A 22,376-nucleotide genomic window follows, 5' to 3' on the forward strand; every position below is an offset into this window, starting at 1 on the left:
CCATCCTCAGGACGAAGGCTGTCTAAACATCATGACCTGAGGCTCAACTAGACGACGCGCATTCGCCACATATCGTCCAAGTATCCCAATATTATGCGCATAGACTGGACTCAAACGTTTCGCCTTTGGGGGCAGCGTTCTTCGTTATTGTTGATCAACATGTCGCTCCTGGCTGAGGCCGGCTCATACCGATTGCGCTACATCGCGGATTGCATCAAGCATGAATTTGGTCGGAGAGATCTCCATCAAGTGCTTTGACGTCTTTCTGTAAGTTGATATCTGTATGTATCGTACTGTTCAAAATATTATTAATTGGTTTCTTTGTGAAGGAAAGTGTCACCTACTGTGAACATCACATTGACGACCAACGATACACACGCCTTCATCCTCCCACAACTGCATCTGAACGAGATGATTCAATCAAAAGTTACTTCGAGACTTTCTATCATTTGTCTACATCATGAAAACATCATTTCCAGCACCACAAACGCGCAGTGTCGCTTGAGATGTTGACAGCCACCAACTCAATTACCCTATACCAGAAACGACCAAACCAGGTTCGACCATTGTACAGATCACATCGACGAAGCCAACGTACAGAGCAAAGACTACGTACTGAGCTCAATTCCGAAATGGTCAATTGCGACATAACATGCGCGGTTCACACAAACGAAGTAGCCTTCTCACTTACACATTATAAAGCACTGGCCTCAGTTATTCCATGCTGAATCACCAATACAGCATCAGCCTAATACAACACATCGAAATACAACCGCACCGTTCACTATCGCTTGCAGAAACTCAATGGGATTGGTCAATTAAGTCACAATAGGGCCTCGTTTCTATCACGGCGGTAATTTTGACTTGATCCCGCAATCGCCTCATCCACCTTCCGCGACTGGCAACACCACGTAGGAGAACCCCATGTGTGATATCTCTTTCCTCACATACATACCAATCGAATATACATACTACGTACAGCGCGAGGCCAGCGGAATATGCAGGAACAGACATACCCCGGAAACCGGTCAAGTCTTGTCGACTGACCGGGCTATCAAATCTGACAGAACACGCCATACCATTAAACTTGGCACCACGAGATAGCCTTGCTACAGAATACTGAAGTCTGCTACCATCGTGGCCACCTCTGAGCGATTGATCGATTCCCCCACGCTCAAATCTTGGATATCGGTCTGCATTTTGGTAGCCTTGGACTACACTTGACGAATGAGCGTCCGCCACAACGCGCTGGCCACTAATTAAGCCAGGGCCTCTCTTCTCACACGAACAAATGTCTGTCTTTGAAAGAGTTGGGCGCGAAAAGATTTTGCGTCTGATAACCAAGAGAGAAAAGCAATGCGGCAGCGGTGTGATGCACGGGCAGGGGAGTACTGTCTGTATTGACGCTTGTGAACGGCGCCCAACAGTACTTGGACAGCATCGACAGATTAGAGCGTCTCAGCCGCGGCTAGACTACAGGTGCCGCCGTACTGTACTTTCAATCTGACTTGCAGATCTCAACGCCATGCCAGCCATGCTGGTGCGGAATTCCTCCACGTGCACTGGCCGAGGTGAATTGTTTCATCCAAATTGTCTTTGGTGAGAGTTCAGACGCTTATAAGCCACTTGACCAGGGGACGAAATTGAGGCTGCTGCAGTGCGGTGGTGCAAGGAGCAAGCGTTTGCTGTACAATTGCTACCTCTTCACAGCTCAAGAGAAATTGCAACACTGCGGTTCAACATCCGAATGAATTCGGGAAGAGATGCATACAAGCATCCAGTCAAACGATATATCCTGTAATAACAGTAGCGATATAGGACAAACCATGCATTGCGATATTCGTTGCCGAACGTCCCGAGCAGCAAAGGTTCCTTTCTGGAAGTCCATGAGCAGAATTTCGCTTAGATACAGACCCGACATCGCGTAGTAGCCTTGGTAGGCGAAGCCGAACCGCGATGAGACACACACACACACACGGACAAGACCCTTGTCACGATCGTCAGGAACGCGACACCACCACAGCTAACAAGCCTCCGGACCCCGTGTTCCGCCGACCGCGGTCTTCTTGTTTAGGTATAGCCAGGGCCGATTTCGAGAGACATTATCGAGAAGGACCTTTTAGAGCAGCCACCGTTGAGAGACAAAAAGAAGGTTTGTGATGTTGAGACATTATCGATCAGCCACAGTTGCATCGCTTGCCACCATCATAGAGTAAGAGTAGCAGTAGGAAAAGATCAGAGCACTTTGGTCGGGGGGCAGGCAAGGTGATCCCTTCTTTCTTGTTTGCATATCGACTGATGGATCAATATGCAGATGAGAGAAAGGATCTTCCTCCACGATGCATCGCACATCATCATCGTCGACGGATACACTCGGAGCCGCTGCATCCAAGACCAGCGGCGTGGGTCCGGATGTAAGACAGACTCTTCTTACAGAAAAAAAAATAAGAGGAAATGAAAATTCTGACTTGACCATGGTGGAGATGAATGTGGATGGGCCAAGGGAATGTCTCCTCACATGTGTCGTCAGCGTTCCTGCTGCTGTTCTGTTCCTGGAAATGGTGATCCATTTTATTGTCATATTTTGTCATTTCGATCCAACTGCATTTTGTTGAATGCATCCATATTACCACCGAGAACTGTATGTAGGAATCTGACCGGCTGCATCTCAGACAGTAAATAAAAGCTTAACTTGTAACGGGGAACAGGCATCCTAGCCTGCCGTGGAAAGAATGTGACGCGCATCTGATGTTGGAATCACGATTGGGCTTCAGGAACGCGAGAATGAGCAAATGTTATAGTCAACAAATTCATGAGGCTCATGCAGCTTGGACTCTAGATGTTAAAAATTGTGCATCTTTGATGGGTAACATCGGTTGCCGTTGAGTTTTTGTCGATGTAACCACACACATCAAGAATTGAGGCCCTTAATTGTCCTAATTGCCCAATGAACTTGTAAGCTTTTTTAAATCGCCACCAGGAACAGATAGAGATGATGAGATCGAGAAACTTGATATACATGTGAATCACAACTTGTCTCTTTTCTTGGTTGTGTTATACATCATGTTGAGTCTCATATACCTACCCTACGTGACTCTTTAAAGTAAATAAACAAAAAAGAAAGGCTCAGGAATGCAAATCCAAGCCGCAGCCGCAACCGTTGAATCAACTAACCATAGAACAAACGGTAATTATGGTCTGTGTGTTTTTTTTATCCATGTAGATTCAGATTCTATTCTAGCATAAAAAAAGCCACGATCGATGGACTAAACTTTGTTGCCAGACCAATCAATCCTACCGAAAAGTAAACAAACGGCCGCAAGACAAGGCAACAAGATCAAGAGTCAATTGACCCATGAATCTGAGAAATAAAGTGAATCTACAGAGTACCAATGTTATTTCATATCTTCAGTCGTAACTACAACTGTGCGATTGACGAGAGACTTTGCGTGTGTGGTGACATTCATAAAGAGCATGCAGATTTAGCATTGCACTATTGCAGTACAGTAAAGCGTCTCTACCGAAGCCGCAGCCGAAGCCACTCTTCATTAAAGAAACACAATTTTGTTCATAATTTTAGTAACATACACAAAGACAAAGACCAAGTTGATGATGATGATGTTGATGATGACGATGACGGCATTTGGTGGATTTCTTCAAGGAAAGCTATTTTCCTTGTTTGTTAAGAGATCATCACGGATATTTTTCCAGGGATGCCTTGCGACCAAGGCATCAAACACCTGTGGGTCAAGTACCAAGTTGCTAGTCTAAAAGACTCTGCAAGGGAGATAGATGCATTGGCCAATAGAGAGAGTCTAGTTGACAAAGAATGCTTTTCAACAATCAGATATGCATTGCGACAGAAAGTAATTGTGCATTTCTTGTTAGTCCTCAAAGTTGATGTTGATGGCTGGTGGAGGGTCGGTTAAAATGAATTGAGTTTGTGCGGGCGTAAGTGAATGCATTCAAGGGTTCTGAACAGTATCTGGGGTAAGTATTCAGAGTTGTTGACTTTAAAACTCTGAATAGTCTCTTGAAGAGATGTACTTTATCATTGGCTAATGCGATGAGTCTCTACTGTATATCGTAATTGTCAATTGACTCCCAACCAGAGTTTGTTACTCATACTTCTGTAGAACCTCTGATAACAACCCACTCCGACACCGGACAAGTAGTCTTTCTTTACATCTTGACTAGTTAACTTCTGCGCCACAACGCGTGTCTGACAGCTCTCAACGAACTGCAAAGCGTAAACTCAAATAAACACTTGCACAATAACGCGCAGCATTAAATAACCGAGTTCAACAAAGACGCACACCACTTGGGGGCTTAATAAGCTCAAGCAATCAATTTTAAAGCCTCAATTGCAGCAAAGTTCACAAGCCAAGAACAAAAAGGGCCTCGGTTTATACCACTGCAAGTGATCCAAAACCGGCAGGTCTGAAACCCATCAATCGTCAAGACAGAGTCATATTATCTGTGTGTTAATGAAAAATAAATCTTCTTAACCCCTGCTCTTTTGTCTATCTCTCTCGAATTGGCGGGACGGTTGGAAGCCTTCCGCGGGCACAACGGTCAGCCTCCAAAAGTCAGTTTCGGCCCATATCTCTTGGGAAAGGGAGGCTAATGCAGCAGCAACCCATCAATTCTTCGGGGTCGTGCTTGGCTTTTTTTTGGATCCGTCGGTCTGGCACCGACAATTTGGTATTAGTTGCGAGAGTCGGTAAAGGATGATGGAAACGGGCTTTTTTGACCCAAGCGTGAGTAACAATGCCACAACCCGATATATATGAGGGTACAGATCGCGATGCTTCTTCCGATATAGAGTCAACCCTGGTAGATCGATACATGTTGAAAAATGAACATCCCATTCATTCGGTTTTGGTGATTAAGCTTTTCCTATCCATCCATTGCCTTGGTTCCCGGACCGTTGGCCCCCCCCCCTAGCAGCCTTTTACGCAGTATTTTTGCAAGCCACAACTTGACTAACGACGCTTCCATGTTCTTCCATGGCTTCTGCCCCCGGCGTGTCGCTTCCCTTCCGCTGGGAAGCTTGGACGGGGCGGACACTATGCCGCGATGGGTAAACGTGCCCCGGTTCTATGCCACGAGTCTGTCGCACGACAAAAAGATGCAAGATTAGAAAAAAAGACAAGATTTATGACAAGATAAATGCAGGGAAAATGCACATGGTAGAGTAGAGTAAAATCGTGGGATACCGGACCATATCTCGATGAAATGACTCGATATGTCAATTTCATTTTCCAGGGTCTTGGGACAAAAAAGTCCAATCACTTCCATGGTGGATTCAGTTCTTTCTTTCTTTTCTTTTTAGAGGAGTATCAACGTTTTGACATTTTCAGCTACAGCTGACTCTCAAACTACAACAGAAGAAAAGAAAAAGAAAAAGAAAAAGAAAAAAAAAACAATGATCTGTGTGTAGTAAGCGGAAGCATCCGTCGTAACTTTTTTTTTCTTTTTTTTTTTTGCTTTGACAGAGAGAGTGGACCAGCAGTGACTTGAGCGGTCAACTTTTTTTTTTCAACGAAACCATCAACGAGTGGACAAACGGTCAGTCAGTGGACGCACAAACGAGACGAGAGAGAGAGAGGCTGGAGAAGGTGGATTCACACGGGGAAAACGGAAACGGGAATGGGAATGGAGGGGCCCCTGTTGTCTCGTGGAAACAAGTCCAATGCGTTTTCTCATCTCGCGAAAGGAAGTGATCGACATGTTAATTAACCCAGAGTTGCTGACTTTTGGAAGAGCAGGTCTCTCTGAATAACGACGTAATATTGCAGAAAGCTCAAACTTGAAGTTGGATAGTCAAGCCACTTCCATGGAAAAGAAGTGAGATATCTGTAAAGATTTCCCTTTTTTGGTCAATAGGTAGGTAGGTAGGCAGGCAAATAGAGTTGTACCCCGTCAGCGGCTTTTGGTTCAAACGGCTTTTTTCTTTCCCTCCCCTTATCGTCGTCTCATTGGTGGCGTGGATTGACCACAAGATTGCGAGCTCAATTGCTCGGGCTGAGCCTGAGCCTTCCGGGGGGCCATGAGCTGCTTAGGCGAGATGTTCTAGAGTTGATCGTCAGTGTCAAGCGAAGGAGTAAAAAAAAGGGATACCGCCTTCGTCAACATCAAAGAACTGATCCCATGGGAATCTGGGGACAAGGATAAAGGCCAATCCCAGCCCGAGCATCATACAGGAAACGAGGCCGACCCAGATGAACGGTGCCCAGCCCATGACAATGTCCAAGTCAAGGTCATGTGCAAGGCTACGTACCCCCTGCTGACTCTCACTCTCACTCACATGAAAGCCCAAGCCCAAGACCAAGCTCTGCTGGCCATGTCTTATCCTTGTCACCGGCTTCTCTGCCTATGAAGTAGCCCTGCCTTGTCGACCCCCCAGCCCTGCCTTGTCAATGTCACATTTCTGATCTGACCGAGAGTGGGACAACAAACAAGTGGGAGAGACCAGACTTGAACTACGAACGAGAGGAGATAGTACATAATATGAAGAATCAAGAGAGGGGGTTTACTATGTACTTGTAAAAAAAATGAAAACGAAACAAGAATGTGATCGGCAATTCAGTTTGGGAGAATAAAAGAAAACAATGCCACATACGGATAGAAAGTAAACAAAAATAAAAAAAACTTGGAGAAGCGCTGATCTTTGCATCCAATGGTAACAAGCTATGTAAGCTGCTAGACTACCAGACTGGAATGCAAGTTGCTTCAAGTCTTTTCCTCATTTGGGTAGAGGAGTCCAGATAGTTACACCAGAAAAACGGTTTTTTTTATACTCTCTCAACGTTGTGAAGCCACAGAAAGCATAAAAATTGCATAAAAAGACGACAGCTCGACCAAACTGAAACCATCATCGATGACTTCTTATACTAGTAGTCAATAATTCGTAATCCAGTTACTTTTACTTCATGGTAGATCCCTGTTGCTCTTTTGATACTTCAGGGTCTTAGTGGTTCCCTCACGAAATGTCATCGTTCGTTGTGCATTTGATTGATTGCATTTGAGTTTTTATTTTTATTTTTTTTATTCTATTTGTATAAAAAATAGAATTTGACTTTCTTTTGGTTTTGCCATGTCTCTTCCCGTAAGCCATTGTTTCAAAAAGTCCAGTTGCCGTGTGTGTGTGTCGATCGCGGCAGTTCTCAACACTAACAGCCACCAAACAATGGATAGGATGCACGGGGCTGTTTGTTTTTATCAGTTGTATGCCTCAATAACAACCAGCCTTTCTCTACGCTGTCTGTGTGTGTGTGTGTCATTGGCCTTTTTCCGACCCAACCTCTCGTTTCAATTGGTTGGTTGGACGGCCCCACTTCCCTGATGCCCTGAAGGAAGCTCTGTAAAATCATGCTGTGGGTGCTGTGAGTGTCCACTGTACAGTGTCACAGCAGAACCAAGGACAACCAACACCTTCACTTCAGTAGACGCAGTCGACCTATGATTGTTTTGCATCTCACCTTATTCCCACGTCACGCCTGCAGAGTTGCAGTTGCAGTTACAAATTAAACATTCAGCCGCGACAAGAGACACAGCAGCAGCAGCGACTCTTGTCTCCCCCGCCTTTGATGTCAGCCATCCCAATATCCATCCATATCCCTGCCCACCACGAACGAGGTATAGATACACTGCAACTAACTGCATGGCATGTGTTGAGAACGCAACGTCGGTACAGTTACAGTAGAAAAGAGACAATAGGAAAGAAATCTTGAAAGTCAACAGCAACCTCAACGGCCGTCCATCAACCCACCACAGCATCCATCACCAGACACATTACAGTCAATGGTAAACACACAGTTGTAGCCGCGGTTCAATATACAGTAGCAACGACGTCAGCTGTGCAGTCTCATGTATGTAGTCGCGCCCAACCCTCGGTTTCCAATAACACGTGGACCACGGAGCGCTTGTTCTCTGCCGCCAGTATGTACTTTGTAGACAGACACCTGATAATGATATTTACCATGTTGATGCCCCGGCATTTGTAACTTGCACTTTTTTGTATCAATCATTTATCAATCAATTAATCAATCAAGCGATATTATTTCTATTAGAGACTATCGCTTGTTACGAGTCACTCCCGCCTCACGAGGACACCCAACCAGGACCGTTGAAAGACGGACAAAAGTCAAAAAAGCAACAACTTGTTTTGCTTGAGTCGACTCATCACCAAGTAAAAAAAAAACAAGAGTCAGCAGCAGCTGTCAATACCCGGCTTTTCATTCTCTCTGCAGTACTCCGTACTAGTCTAGCCTACTTTGACTCTACCGAACACAGCCCCTCCTCTCTCTGTGTCTCTCTCTCTGTTCTCGTCAGAAAAGAAGGCGAGACAAGAAAACAAGCTCCACTATACGAAACCGTTTCCTAGTTGACTCTCTTCTTCTTCTCTGCCCAACCCCACCTCTTGTGAGAACAAAAGAGAGAGAAAAAAAGTTGCAAGCAGAGGACAGAGCCCAGCGCCCAGTCTGGTTTGGGAAAAGACCCGCCCCGCGCTCGCACCTTGACCTGACCCCCCTGTTCATTTTGTAGCCCACCCTCCACTACCAGCAACTTTACCCTGGTCTTGCGACTAAAAGTCAACCCCCCCGGTCCCCGGATCCGCCGCCACTTGGCCCGACAGACAGCGCAAAGTACCTGCAAACGAGCTAAACCTTCTTGGCCCAGACTACGGGCTGCCGTGTCACTACAGTCTCTATCAACACAACACATCCACTACCTCCCGAGGCATCCCTCCAACTTTCTTGTTTTCCACTCTTCTCTTGTTTTTTTTTTTCTTTCCTACCAACACAACCCAACCCAACACCATATCTGAATACCAAAATATAGCAGAAAAGGAAACAATAGTCGACCCCCTCGCTTTTTTCGACTCTCCCAAGGCCTCGACCCTAAAGGCTCGGCAATGTCCCCCAGACTCAAGCCGCTGCTGCTTCCGCAGATGGTGGAGGATCGACGCAAGTGGGAGGTACAACAAGTTAGCCCCGAGACAGACCTCTCTTACGTCTACTACACAACAAATTCATCTTCATCTGATGTTGCTTCACCACTTACTCCGACTTTTTCTCCTGCCAAGGGTCACTTTCGAATGTCGAGTTCAACATCTTCTCTCGATCTCCCACCGCAATTGAACGAAAGCCCCATCTCACCTACGCAATCGATCCACACAAAACCTCCAATGCGATCATTGCCCGATGTCCAAGAAGAGCCTTTGGAACCTGAACACAACATTCACCACGACGACGACGACGACGCCGACCGTAATAGCCTTGCTCCTTCAGACCAGTTTAGTCTCTATGACTGTTTGTGTATGTCTTGTCTTGTTCATCGTCTGGTCAGGTCGTCATGTCGCCGTGTTGGCCTGCCACCTTCGTAATCCTCTCGTTTACTAACCCAGCCTCTTCTTCCCGTGTAGGCGACGACCCATATGAGCCCCGAAATAGTTCCGAGGATGTCATGTTTGACGGCAACATTGTTCGCGACTACGATATCGACTACGACATGGGTTTCCTGAGCGACGGTGACATTCCTACCGATGAGCGCTCCCGCAAAAAGAGATCAGGTAGCGAGTCACCCTTTGCCGGCCTCACGTCACGCATTGGTGCCCGCTTTCCCAACATGTCGCTTTGGAAACAAAACGGCCGCCGAGGCAACCCCATGATGTCGCCCAGCACCGAACTTAGCTTGGAGAGTGTTGTTCTTTCTGGAGGTCCCTCTAGTCGATCGTCATCCATGTCAGCACCCAGCCGACCCGGTCAGGATCGCATGTTGGAAAACACTGGACTACCTACTCCTGCAGTATCTTACTACGGAAGCACCGAGAGTATTAACCTACCTGCGCCTATTGATATTGAAAAGGCGCAAGCTCTTGTCGAGCAGTCCGACCTTGAACGAGAGCGAGGCATGGCCACAACACCTCTATTACCTCCATTAATGACCAGCCCTCTCTGTGGACCCCCACCAGAGTCTCCTCTCCAATCACCTACCATCGCACCACCTTCTTCCACCACCGAGATCGCTTCGCCAGTCCCCTCTGCGACACAATTCCCACGACCATCCCTAAGCACGAGACCTTCAGTATCATCCTTCCGCTTTGGCTCCAACAGCCCCGAGCTTCCAACCCCTCTCCCCTCGATCCTGCAAGAGTACGACGAGTGGTCCGATAGTCTTGGTCACGCCAACTTTACCATTACTCCGCAGCCTTATCAACCCGAGACTGTAAACATGGAAACCCTCCAGCAGCTGCGCAAGGATTGGGATACCGCACGATGCAACTACACCAAGCACCTTGTGCGCACAGGAGAGAACTATGGCGAGACGAGCAAGATTTACGGTCTGACGGAAGCCAAATGGACCGAAATCGAGAAGCGTTGGAGGACAACTCACGATGGACTCATGGCCCAGATCGTGGAAGCCACCAGCTCTGCTCCCAGTTCAACAAGTGGTTCACGAAGCCGAAGCCGTGGTCGCGGACGAGCACGAGCCAACAGCGGAGGTTCCAACCTTGGTCGACCCCCACCTCTGGACGATGTCTTTGCTGGTATGCAATGGAAGCGCCTCGAGGATGGACTTCCCAGCGCAATTCCCCGGCTGGTGGATGCGGATGGCAAGTTCCCCGCCCGAGGCGACGAGGACATTGTAGGACCTATGCAACGGGACGAGGTGATGCTACGGACGCACAGCGAGGAGCGCAAGAGTGCACGATTCTGGAAGAACCTAGCAGGCAAGGTTGGCCTGCGAAAGTAACTTTCTCTTTCTTTCTCATCAACCTTTAATGACCTACGATACCATGACGACTAGACAACAAAAAAGCTAGAAGTCTTTGGGATGATATAGCCAGCTCTCATGGGGTTTGCTTGGCGTTTTTTATCTCTCATGTTTCTTTTTTGCGTTTTATCACCATTTTATTTTTTTGCAGAGATACCCCGACTCATGTCATTCCTTCATTTCATCTGGGGACATTGGACTCCCCGATATAGCCTCGACGGCACACACACAACATACCTTTCTCTGGTCATATTCAGACCTGCACATATTGTTTATTGTTTTAGAAAGAAAAAAAAGTGTACATAAAGTGGGAAAAGGGCATAACGAAAAAAGCGAAAAAGTTTAGACGGGAAGGGGGGGTACTACAACAAATTGCGAGAAGAAGAAGAGCAAGGCTCTCTCTCTTGACTCGCTGGAGTTTGATTTGGTTTTACACCAGTGCACGACATATTGTTTTGTTCTGTGCTTGCATACACACACACACTTTATCCCCCGGTATTTGGAAAGGGACCAAAGGGGGGAAAGGAAACATGTTGTACTGGATACTACTATTTGGCGGGTTGGTTAAAGTAAAGGGGACGATAGTAATGGCTGTCGAAACAGAACAGCTTCTCCAGTCCTGAAAAGAAGAGAGATCTAGATGTAGAATCTCAAATCAAGGGCGCCGACGAGAAAAGAAGAATTAAAAAATACAAAAAACATATTTAAAATACCTTTTTTTTGGTTTCTTTTAACCCCTCTCTTGTGACTTGTAACTTGTAACTTGACAGGCCATGCTGTGAAAGTATAACAATCCCCTCCCTCTCCCCTTGACTTTTTGTCATCCCAAACACGGTTCATCCAAGCGAAAAGGCGATGGGAACACTAGACTCAAGTTGATACACCATGTTGTGATACCTTGGGGGGTAAAAAGTGCGGCACGACGCGACCCTCCTCTTTGTCTGTTTGCCCCTCTTTGTTTTGTTTGTTCTGCTGCCCCCCCTCTTTGGCACGGGGATACGAAGAGATGAGTTTATTATTGTAGATGAAGATGATGATGATGATAAAAAGTATGTTGGCAATGATACGCGTTGCTAATCCTATTCAAGTCTTGTTATAAATATTTCGTTTAAGAACAAGAGGAGGAAAGCCGAGCCGTAGAGTGTAGAGAGTGTGTATTTTTGACAGCAGATCTGGTGTTGGACAAGTAATATGCAAGTTGCCGTTGCGAATGAGGGTTTTTTTTCCTTCATCTCTTGTTCCTTTTTCAACCCTCTTTGTCTCTGTTTGATTGATGGATTGTTTCGTTTACTTTGTGTTTAGATGCGCGGGTAGATGCATTGATCGGAGAGACCAAAATGTCTTTATTTAGATGGTGACGTGACAGTACAGGACTGACGTGTGTGGGGGGGTGAGACAGGAATCCTTGTGAGTGCATCTTTGCATCTGACATCCTAGAATCTCTTGTTTCTTATTCGATAGCAAGTCATCGAGATGCTAGTCTCGCCTACTTTAATCCAAAAGTGCTCTCCCAATCAGACCACATCCATCCAAGTGCACTGAAAACACTCTTGTAAAGACTCTCAACACTACAGTCAGCAGGATTTGCAGCATTCATCGCCTCTTGAGCATCTTGTGGCAATAGGATCAATTTCTGATTGATATACTGCTTCACCTGCTTTGCGGCTTTTCCTGTCATCTTGACATCTCTTTCCCATCCGCGAGATAACACTGCGCCCCATGGTCCAAGGTCGAGACATGTAGTATATCCAGGCTGAGAGTATGGGATAGTTGGTTCGCCCAGTAAGTCTGCTGCTGCGTTGTGGCCGGAGAATCGGCCGAGGATCTGGGCGTGTTGACAGGACATTAAAGCGATGTTCCCTTTTGTATCAGTAGCAACATGGGCGGCGTCGCCTGTGGCAAAGATGTTCTTACAGCCTGTTACACGAAGATCTTGATCTACGTAAAGGCGAGAGAGTGCATCTTTTTCTCCAGGGATTTGCTGTGTTAGATGTGTTGCTCGCATACCAGCAGTCCAGATGACAGTCATTGCATCGATGCGCTCGCCAGAACTGAGCTGTACTCCATTACCATCAATCGCAGTAACTGCAGCTCCAAGCTTAAGTTCAACTCCGAGACTGTCCAGAGCTTTCATGATGGTAGGTCGAGGACCTTCTCCAAGCTCAGGGCCAACATCCGAGGCACTTTCAACAAGGACGATGTTGAGGTTCGTGATGTTCTTGAGTAGATTTGGAAGTTCTGTTGCCATTTCAATTCCAGTAAAGCCAGCGCCACAAATTACCACGGTATCGCGACTTTTGCTGGCGGGAAGGGACTCTAGATTTTTGAGATGAGTCTCGAGTTTGGTGGCAGCAGCGAGAGTGTCGATATCGAAGCCATATTGTTCGAGACCAGCAACGCTCTTGGGTCGTACAACTGCGCTGCCAGCTGCTAGAATAAGTCGATCAAAATGAACCTCCGACTCGTTGCCTGAAGATCGAACGTGAACTGTCTGCGACTTGGTGTAGATTGTTTCAACGGTTCCTTGGAGGAACCCGATACCAGCATCCTTGAAGAGCGGCGCGAGGGACTGCTTCATGGAAGAGGCGTTTGCTTCGTAGAGACGTGGTCGAAGGGTTAGCCATGGTTCGGGTGCGATGACAAGAATCTCGATGTCTTGCTCCTTGTTCCTGAGCTTGATGAGGCGTTGGGCTGAGAGGGCGCTCCAGACCCCAGCGAAACCGGCACCGATGATGACAATCTTGTTCGGCATGTTTGTAGTGATGGATAAAGTAGTTTCGGGAATGATTCAAGTGCTGGCTTGTGGTTGTTGATGAAGATGTTGTCGTGCTTGAGCTGTGTTGGTTGATGCTGGCGTTGATGTGGTTCTCAAACAACTGCATCCCATCGCGGCCCTTTATACTTTTCATCATTTGATATGAACTAAATTTTTCTATAAGGTCTGGTCAGTAAGAATAATATCCCAAGCCGCCAGTGTTCTGTAAACTCACCAGTTTGTAAAGCCGGATACCCGCTCCGAGAACGATTATCCGGATTCCCGGGCCCGACATTTGCCTCCGGCCGTCCCGTTGATGATAGCTTTGAGGAGAGCTTCCTACGGTCGGATCCAGTTGTCCCAGACTCTGTAACACCATGTAAGCGGCGTATTGGCAGTAGATCATGTCCCCTCCGGCTCACGAGGTGGTAATTGTCATCATACCACCTTGACTTTACCACCACTCCGCGACACGCTCAGTAGACCCAGGTGTCCTCGCTCTTCGTATATCCAACCAAGTCTCGGTACTCTCAATCAAAATCGTATGGTCAAAGAAACCCTCACCGCTGCGAAATCCGTGCTGTGGTGGCCGCATTGAGGACTGGTTTCCCGCTAGGAGCAGACAGACGTGCCTTTCGACCTTGTAGGTGAACCAGCTGGAACAGATCATCTCCCCTCGCGACAATAAGAGGAACCCAGCTATCAAGACATGGGAGTAACAATCCACTGCGACCGGTACCCTCGCCTGGTTGGACTCTTTGCCGTCACCCGTCCCCAATTTCCGTGGATGAGGCTCTCGCGGCGACAACGGGACAAGCCCAAAGCGACTCCAAAGTGACCACAACAGCCGGACGCAGCAGAGATTATACCAAGGCCTCAATAACCTATACTTAAAGCTGGCAACACGAAAGCGCGACGTATGTGGTTCTGATGTGGAAGCGGCTCCTGAGTGTCGCAATTCGCTTGACGTGCTGGTGAGTTGAGCCAGCCTAGAACATAGACAAACAAGAAGTCACATCCCCAACACCTGCTCTTACTCCTCGTCATCCACCCGATCGAAAGTCTGGGGCCTACCCTTGACAAGTCCCAGGCAGGTCTCGCAGTTGACCTCTTGTAAGAACATCTCCTCTACCACAGTTCGCTGGGTAGCAATTTCGCGTTTTCGGGAGGGGTGAACTGCTTCTTGGTCTCGATGAACCCAGTCAGATTCGGTAGAAGATGACTGTCGTAAATCGAAAAGCACCTCTCGTGATCGTAGTCACCAGCGCTCCGAAAGATCAAGAATCCGCACTTTATCGTGAATGAGTGCTGGTACCTTTGGGGTGATGTTGTCGTCATCCCTGGCATCGAGTCAAGTCAGCTTCATACGTTTTCGCAGACGACAACTTCACCTACGTTCTATATGTTCGAGCTTTGTTTCTATCCTCAAGTCCAGCTTGGTGTTGGGAGCTGTAGACATGTACTCCCCAAATTGATTGGCGGTCACGTCGAGCTTCCGCAGCGTAGTAATTTTTCTCGCTACTGGTAATCGTCGCGACCCGAGTTGTAATTTGTAGAGGATGTCTTTGATGTGGCGCCTCCGGGTTCTCTAGAACGAGACGCCATAGAGGTCGAGAGCCCTGTCTGGTTGGATGTCAAATCTCTGTAAGGCCGACCTCTATGGCAAACTCCGTCGCGAGTTTCAAGAGATCTGCGTATCCAGGCTTCCCAAGCCGCCCGAGAAGAAAGCCTGGGAGAAACGCGACGTTAGTTTTGCTGTCTGGACCTACAGCCTGGATGGAAATACTTGCCAAGTGGGGGTTTGAACTGGTAAATGTTCAAGATGTCACTTGCAGCGACATTTGCTTGTTGAGCGAAAGCATGATGACCAACTTGCTGGCTGCACCGAGACTGCGCACGTGCTCAGTCTCAACAGAGCAGCTCGTTTGTAGGTGAATATTGAGAACGTTGTCGGTTTTAGCTGGCGTAATGATACAGTATTGTCATGGGACTTCTGAGAATGAAGGTGATGGGTTTCGTCGGAGTGTAAACCGCCAGCTCGGCTGACTCGTTATCGGTCTGAGTCCTAGAAACGAGATGCTTCGAGAGTGTTGACATGCCAACTCGGCAGTCGTTCCTGGTATTTTCTCGAGTCATAATCTGTGATATCATTAGGATACGAATGTTGTACGAGATTTGGTAGCACCCAAGGGGATGGGTAATGTATATAGGTTGATCAACCGTACCTGGTAGATGCTCCCTCAACAGAGGTGCCTGAGATGTACAGAGCAAAAGTGATCGTTGCCGTGGATATCAACCAATGTCGGAGAGGCGCTCATCCTATGCGGGGGGTTGCGTTTGCACGGTTGACGGAGATGGACCCCTGTGGCCACGGCCCGTCGCCGAAGTTGAGCAACTTGACTACAATAGTCGTCTCCGATGCCCCAGCTCCCGCTGAGGATGAGTTTATCACACATTGACCTTTGAATAGTGAACTCGGGAATATTGTCGCCTACATCGTCGGCAGCGATGTGAATGTGTTGGGGTTTTCCATTGCCACATCGCGTAGTCATTCATTCGGATACCCTCAGTGAACTCAATAGGGACGGCCTCAAGGAGAGCGGATTCAACAGTGACAATGGTTCCCAGTGGATTCTCAACATTGATTGAGGCTGAATGAACACAGAATGGAACTGCCTGGGGTAGCGGCCGACTAGAAATCTCTGAATCACTGTGGCATACCCAGATGGAAGATGTGAATAGATGAAGTATGCCTGAGTCGTTTGGATCAGTGAATCAATGAACCAACGTTTGTAGTGATTCAGGAGACATACATGTTCGCCAACCATGCCTGATGGACCCTTTCTCAATCGCGCTTCGGCTATACGATCGATAGAAACAAAGTACCTTCGCTAGGATGCCACAAGCCGTCTTCCCCCATCCCCCATCCCCTTTCCCTCCTCCCCTCCCCTCCCCCTCCCCCTCGCCTTAGGCTGGCCAGGTGGCCTGGGGAGCTGCGGAGGATTGTTCATCCTGAGCGGGAACAATTTCGGCACGCGTCTTTCTAGACGGGCTGTCTTCAACATCTGACCAAGGGAAGATGATTGTTGTATCATCATTAGTCAACGCTGGGGACTGGAACTTGGGGGTAGCAGGATCAGTCTGGGCCATAGGTTGGCTGGGGGTATCCTCAACATCCGACCAGGCAACAGCAAGAGTCTCGTCAGCACTGCCCAAAGCTGGGCTCGCAAATTCGGGTGTCTCATGGTTGGGCTTGACGACTTGAGCAGGCGGGAGCGGGAGCACGCTGAGTATGTTTCTTGGATGACGGGGCGTCTTCCACATCGACCCAGGGGATGGGCGGGAGGGGCGGGAGGGTCATCGTCAACGTCGGACCAAGAAACGGTTAGAGCTTCATCGACGTTATCAGCAGCCGGGGCGCCAGACTTGGGAGTTGCATAGTTGGGCTCAGTGGCACGATGAGGCTGAGTGCGTGGTCGGGATCGAGCTGGGCTGTCCTCGACATCTGACCATGGGAAAATGATGGTTGCATTATCATTAGTCAATACGGTAGAATTGATCTGCGTCGAATGGTCAGGTTCGATAGCCGGGGCAGGTGTTTTGTTTGCTGCCTCCATCGCATTGGCAGTAGCTCTCTTCAAAGGCGTCATCGCGCTTTGTCGTCGGTTTACGCGCTGTGGTGTGGGCTGTGGAGCAGTATCGACAGGAGGTGTAGTAGAAGTGAAGAGAGGGGACGATGTGAATTCGCACGAGGCAACGAAAGGAGGGCCTGGAGAGTAGGAAGTTATTCTAATGCCTGGGAAGTGCCTCGTCCCAAGCATCGACATCTCCGCCCACATCTCACCCACAACTCACCCACATCTCACTGGCAAAGATATGGATTTCCACTCACAAAAGATGTATATTCTCTTGAACACCAACCTGGCAAATTATGTAGGGATGATGAATCGGCTAGGTACAGTGCGCTGCCACACGTCAAAGCCAAGGCTAGCCACCGCAGAAATTCTCACTCCATCACAGTGTTGCCCAAGAACTAAGGCGTTACTTACCGAGCAATGAATTGAGCAGATCCTCAAGAGCGCAAAAAGCCAGACTCGGCTGTATAACTTTTTTGGAATCTAGAAAGAGCTCTACCTCAGTTCGTCTAAACGCTTGCATTTCATTCTTGATCTTGTACAATTCTAGAGTTAGCTGATGTGTATGAATGAAGCGACATGGACAATCACAAGGCAAGATATCACAAGGCAAGACATCACAAAGGCACAGTATGCGTGACTCAAACATTTATTCATTCATTGCCTCATCCCGAGGACTTTCCTGCGTCGGCCCCCCCGAAAACAGGCGCAAAAAAACAAGACCAAAAAACAATCCGTGGTATCTTTGGCAACCACCAACTCCTCGCAATGCTCGTATAATCATGATTGTTAAAGGCGCTGGGAGATCCCCTCCCAGCGCCTCCCTCCGTCATCCTTCCAAACCTTTCCCCAGGCAAGACCTGGGGCGACACCAAGGTGTTGTCCGAAGACACGGAGGGATCAAGCCCCGCCACGTGCGCGAGATCGCGTCACGCGTTGGGACTTGGGTCCCTCCGCCACCTTGGCAGCCCGCGTCGCCTTGGGCTTTGTCACCCCAGTCTTGCCCTGGGTCGCCTTCTTCTTGGGGCTTGACCCCTGGATCTTCTCCAAGGGGTCCTTCCACCCCACGCGTCGCCCGCCGGCCGATCCCTCTCCGACGTCCGAGTCCTCCTCGGCCTGGTCCTTGATTCTAGTCAGGACCTCGGCCGGGGACTCGGCGTCACCCATGTTCTTCTTGGTGTTGGACCGCGTCTTGCGGTCCAACTCCTGCTCCTCCGAGCGTGGCTTCCGTGCCAAGGAGCCACGCCCGGCCCCAGCTCGCGAGAGCTTGATGGGGGTGGGAAGCGAGGACTTGGGCCCACCGGTTGCGCGGAGGCGCGAAGACCGGCGGGGAGGGGATACTGCCTGGGGGTCGGCGGTATCGGCGGGGGTGGGAACCGGCGACTCTGTGTCCTGAGTCGCCGGGAAGTCGACCATGTCGATGGTGAGGTTCGACTTCATTCGGGCTGCCCTGCCCTTGGGTGTGGCCTCAACCTTCGCCTTCTTGGGCTTAGGCTTGTCATCTTCCTCGTCCTCATCCTCGTGCTTGCGCTTGGCCATCAGCGGAGTACCCCTGTTAGGGCTTCTGTCTCCGAGAGGCATACGTGTTGCAGCGGGAGTGATGGGAGAGCCAGCCTCTGTGGTAGTGGGCTGTCGCGTCTGCTTAATGAAGTTACGCATGAATTCGCGGTTCGGGCTGTCGTCGGCAGGAGCAGCGGAGTGCTGGTTGTCAGACTGGATGGGGGAGTCCTCGACATCTGACCATGAAACGGCAAGAGTTTCATCAGCATCGCCAGCATTTGGGCTGGCGAACTTGGGTGTCGCGACATTAGGCGTGACACGAGCAGGCTGGGTATGAGGCCTGGATCGCGCAGGACTGTCTTCCACATCTGACCAAGGAAAGATGATAGTTGCATCATCGTTAGTGAGAACAGTTGACTCAAAGCGAGGTGTCGAATGGTCAACATCTGCGACCGGAGCAGGCGTCCGGTTGGCAGCTTCCATAGCATTCACAGTTGCTCTCTTCAACGGAGTCATTGCGCTTTGACGTCGTGTCATCCTCTGTGTAGATGTGGGCTCAGTAGTAGCGACAGGAGGTGATCCAAAGACAAGTGTGTTGTCATAATAGGGCGGAAGTTCAGGTGTAGCAAATGGGACAGGAGAAGAGCTGAACTGAACCGTAGATGCAAGTGGGTGAGAGCCGGTCTTCGTCTTGGGAGTAGACGCCAACGCTGAAGGTGAGAATGTAAGATCATTGTCCTCGAAACCCTGGCTGGCTGGGAACATGTGGGCGTGCTCGGCCGACAACTTAAATCGGACAAAGAGTCTGCCGTTCTCCTCAGTGACGACGACATTAGCGAGGCCATTGCAAGCATCATTAGCCATGCGAGACAAGCTCTGAATGGGAGCGGGGGGAGATGAAGGGTTGGTGCCGAAGATGTCCGGGTTCTCACGCATGTCAATCTCGACGATGGATTGCTCGTCGGTGGGTTGCTCGTCGGTGGCTGGCTGATCATGAAGAGTAGATTGATCAACTGAGGTAGAGTCCATCTGATCGAAGTTACTGTTGTTGACGGTCAGAACAGGTACAGGGTCTTCTGTTGTGTGTTCGTCCATAACAGCATCGACATTGATGGCATCGACATTGGTGGCATCGGCGTTGGTGGCATCGGCGTTGGTGGCATCGACATTGGTGGCATCGCGCATGTCAATCTCGACGATGGATTGCTCATCGGTGGCGGGCTGATCAACTGAGGTAGAGTCCATCTGATCGAAGTTACTGGTGTTGGCGTTGACGGCCACAACAGGTACAGGGTCTTCTGTTGTGTGTTCGTCCATAGCAGCATCGGCAGTGGCATCGACATTGGCGTCATCTTCAGTAGGAGCACGAGATTGATCAGCAAGCGTTTCTGAAGAGGTGGTCAAGTCCATAAGATCAGTTTGATGAACGTTACTGTCACTGACGGCGACAACAGGTACAGGGTCTTCTGTTGTGTGCTCGTCCATGACAGCATCGGTAGTGGCATCGACATTGGCCTCATCTTCAGCGGGAGTAGGAAGATCAAACAGAGACGCGATGGAAATAACATCCTGGAAGGTGTCGTCGGACTTGAATCGGAGCTTTTGAGGAGAAGCTGATCGGCGACGAGCTTGGTTCAAGACAGACTTGATGAGAAGAGGCTCACTTCGGCGACGACGAGAGTGGTTGACAATCTGAGAACGAGCTTGTTCGGTAGCTTGAGCAGATGTGTTCATCCAAGAGAGAGAGCTTTCGAAAGCTGATGCTCCGCCAAAGTCAATAGAGTCAGTACCGCTGAGGGTCTCGTAGGTGCAGGCAGGGGCCTTGGGGGTGTCTTGGGGAAGTAGAGCATAAAGGCCAATAGGGCTGTCAGTCTCGCCGGGTGTAGCAGCAGTGGCAGTCTGGGGCACGGGTGTGAAGGGGGTAGAAGGCTCGGCTCGGTTCCAACGAGAGGGAGTGGGACCGATAGGACGCGAGTAGTTCACGGGGGAAGACTTGTTGGGGGTAGAGGGAGGACCTCGAGTGCTCTCATCACCATTAATTGAAGAAGAGTCAAACTCGGATGGAACGCGGAAAGTGCGACCGGGGCTGCGAGCAGGAGAAAAAGACAGGTCTTCGGCAGGTTCAGGTGAGCCTTCCTTGGAGGGGGCAACATCGTCCTCATCATCTGATGCGCTGGGAGAGTACTGAAGAGAAGCAACAGCGTAGTCGTGGACTGGGCTGGCAGTCTGGGGGACAGGGGAAGATCGTGACTTGACGGGAGTAGAGAAACCTCCGCGAGCAAGACCAGGAACAAGCTTCACAAAACCTTGAGCAAGCTTGTTGCCACGAGGAGTGGACTTGGAGAATGGGTTTGTAAGTCTAGCGATACGCTTGGCGGGCGAACGGGACTCAAACTTGAGGACAGGCTCACGAACGACGGTAGGGCTTTCGGGTTCGGATTCGTCCATGATATCGGAAAGGTCGGGGACACCAAAGGCAGCAACAGGCTGGCGAGGGTTTCGGCGGCTTCGTCGCAGGGAAGAAGTGAACGCGGTCATAGAAGCAGTAGCAACATCGACTTCCTTCATACCACGAGAGTAGGCTCGTTTGATCATAGGGAGGACCTTGTAGTAGAAGCCAAGCTTGTTACCACCGGTAGGGATGAGCATGATAGGAACGTCGGGCTCGTTATTCAGGACATCGGCGCGTCGCTTGAGGGGGGTGATCTGGCAGATACCGTTGCGGGCAGCTCGTCGGTCTTCGTAGGAAGTGCAAGAAGAAGTGTACATGTAGTTGTTTGCGACATTGGCTAGTGAGCGTTAGAAGATGTTTGTGTGCAAATAATTCACTGTAGACTTACTGGTAGCGACCATGAGTTCGCTCAACATAAAGGCATGGCTCATGGCTTTGCCCGAGTAGGCCGCTTCACTAGAGATGGGCACAAACTTGGAACCACGTCGAACCTTGCGAGGGAGGAGCTCGTCGAAAGCGATGGATTCGCGGGTGTTTGGGAGTACAAAATTGACCTGAGGAAAGGTCACAAAAGGTTGAGCTTGCTGGCGCTCGTTGCAAATGGGAACTCGCTTCATGATCTGGCGGCTCTTGCCATTTGCAGTGGAAAGTGTCGGGACACGATCCCAAGCAGCGGCTCGAGTGCGAGACATGGGAGCACGCAAATCAAAATTGAGGGAACTATTGTATGGTTAGCATCGGTGGTAGGTTGCAACGGTTATGCAAAGCCTACATCTTGTCGGCGTCGACACGAGTGTCCCCGGTGGTGGAAAAGAAGGGAATGAAATCCCCCGGGACAGGGGAGCTGTGAAATAAATAGGTCAGCATACTTCGATAATGATTCACTGTCGAGATAGAGGAGGAAAAACTTACATTCCCTTGGGCAGTTGCCCAAAATCCCACTTGGGGATGTCTTCCGCCTCCATCGCGGAAGATGCTGTCGGATGGTTGAGTTTGGTCGCAACGTTGGAAAACGGTGCGAGTGGTATGCTAAAAAGAAAGCTTGTGTTAGCTGGAGCGTTGCGAGAAGAAGGTTTTGCGGTATCGCGAGAGAAGATCTTACCGTTGTTGTGTTGGTTGGTGAGAGTTTCGCAAAGGATTAAATGTTGGAAAGTTTGTTTTGATTTGCGCTGCGGGACGGATTTGGTGGGCTGCTGTAGATGGCGCTAACGACTAGCGCCAGACGCGTGGGTCACGTGTTACTACCGTTTGC

At 49.3% G+C, this 22,376-nt stretch overlaps 6 protein-coding genes across 6 annotated transcripts; 1 reads left to right on the plus strand and 5 right to left on the minus strand.

Annotated features, from left to right (window-relative positions):
• Positions 1-5,967: 5,967 nt before the first annotated feature.
• On the minus strand, positions 5,968-6,244 carry FPOAC1_003642 (uncharacterized protein; the record flags this gene model as incomplete). The annotated part of the gene is made up of 2 exons (XM_044848201.1): positions 5,968-6,075; positions 6,137-6,244. The coding sequence occupies 2 exons, from the start codon at positions 6,242-6,244 to the stop codon at positions 5,968-5,970; spliced, it is 216 nt and encodes a 71-aa protein (XP_044714117.1).
• A 2,676-nt stretch (positions 6,245-8,920) lies between these two features.
• Positions 8,921-10,761, plus strand: FPOAC1_003643 (uncharacterized protein; the record flags this gene model as incomplete). Its single annotated transcript, XM_044848202.1, has 2 exons — positions 8,921-9,323; positions 9,431-10,761. The coding sequence occupies 2 exons, from the start codon at positions 8,921-8,923 to the stop codon at positions 10,759-10,761; spliced, it is 1,734 nt and encodes a 577-aa protein (XP_044714118.1).
• Positions 10,762-12,268: 1,507 nt separating this feature from the next.
• FPOAC1_003644 (uncharacterized protein) lies at positions 12,269-13,534 on the minus strand (the record flags this gene model as incomplete). Its single annotated transcript, XM_044848203.1, has 1 exon — positions 12,269-13,534. One exon carries the CDS (start codon positions 13,532-13,534, stop codon positions 12,269-12,271), a length of 1,266 nt encoding a protein of 421 aa, XP_044714119.1.
• A 1,131-nt stretch (positions 13,535-14,665) lies between these two features.
• On the minus strand, positions 14,666-14,996 carry FPOAC1_003645 (uncharacterized protein; the record flags this gene model as incomplete). The annotated part of the gene is made up of 2 exons (XM_044848204.1): positions 14,666-14,877; positions 14,933-14,996. The coding sequence occupies 2 exons, from the start codon at positions 14,994-14,996 to the stop codon at positions 14,666-14,668; spliced, it is 276 nt and encodes a 91-aa protein (XP_044714120.1).
• Positions 14,997-16,504: 1,508 nt separating this feature from the next.
• FPOAC1_003646 (uncharacterized protein) lies at positions 16,505-17,364 on the minus strand (the record flags this gene model as incomplete). Its single annotated transcript, XM_044848205.1, has 2 exons — positions 16,505-16,797; positions 16,860-17,364. The coding sequence occupies 2 exons, from the start codon at positions 17,362-17,364 to the stop codon at positions 16,505-16,507; spliced, it is 798 nt and encodes a 265-aa protein (XP_044714121.1).
• A 708-nt stretch (positions 17,365-18,072) lies between these two features.
• On the minus strand, positions 18,073-22,089 carry FPOAC1_003647 (uncharacterized protein; the record flags this gene model as incomplete). The annotated part of the gene is made up of 4 exons (XM_044848206.1): positions 18,073-21,461; positions 21,513-21,844; positions 21,897-21,968; positions 22,037-22,089. The coding sequence occupies 4 exons, from the start codon at positions 22,087-22,089 to the stop codon at positions 18,073-18,075; spliced, it is 3,846 nt and encodes a 1,281-aa protein (XP_044714122.1).
• Between the last annotated feature and the right edge of the window lie 287 nt (positions 22,090-22,376).

This window comes from Fusarium poae, chromosome 1, assembly GCF_019609905.1.
Source record: "Fusarium poae strain DAOMC 252244 chromosome 1, whole genome shotgun sequence".
Classification (NCBI taxonomy): Eukaryota; Fungi; Ascomycota; class Sordariomycetes; order Hypocreales; family Nectriaceae; genus Fusarium; species Fusarium poae.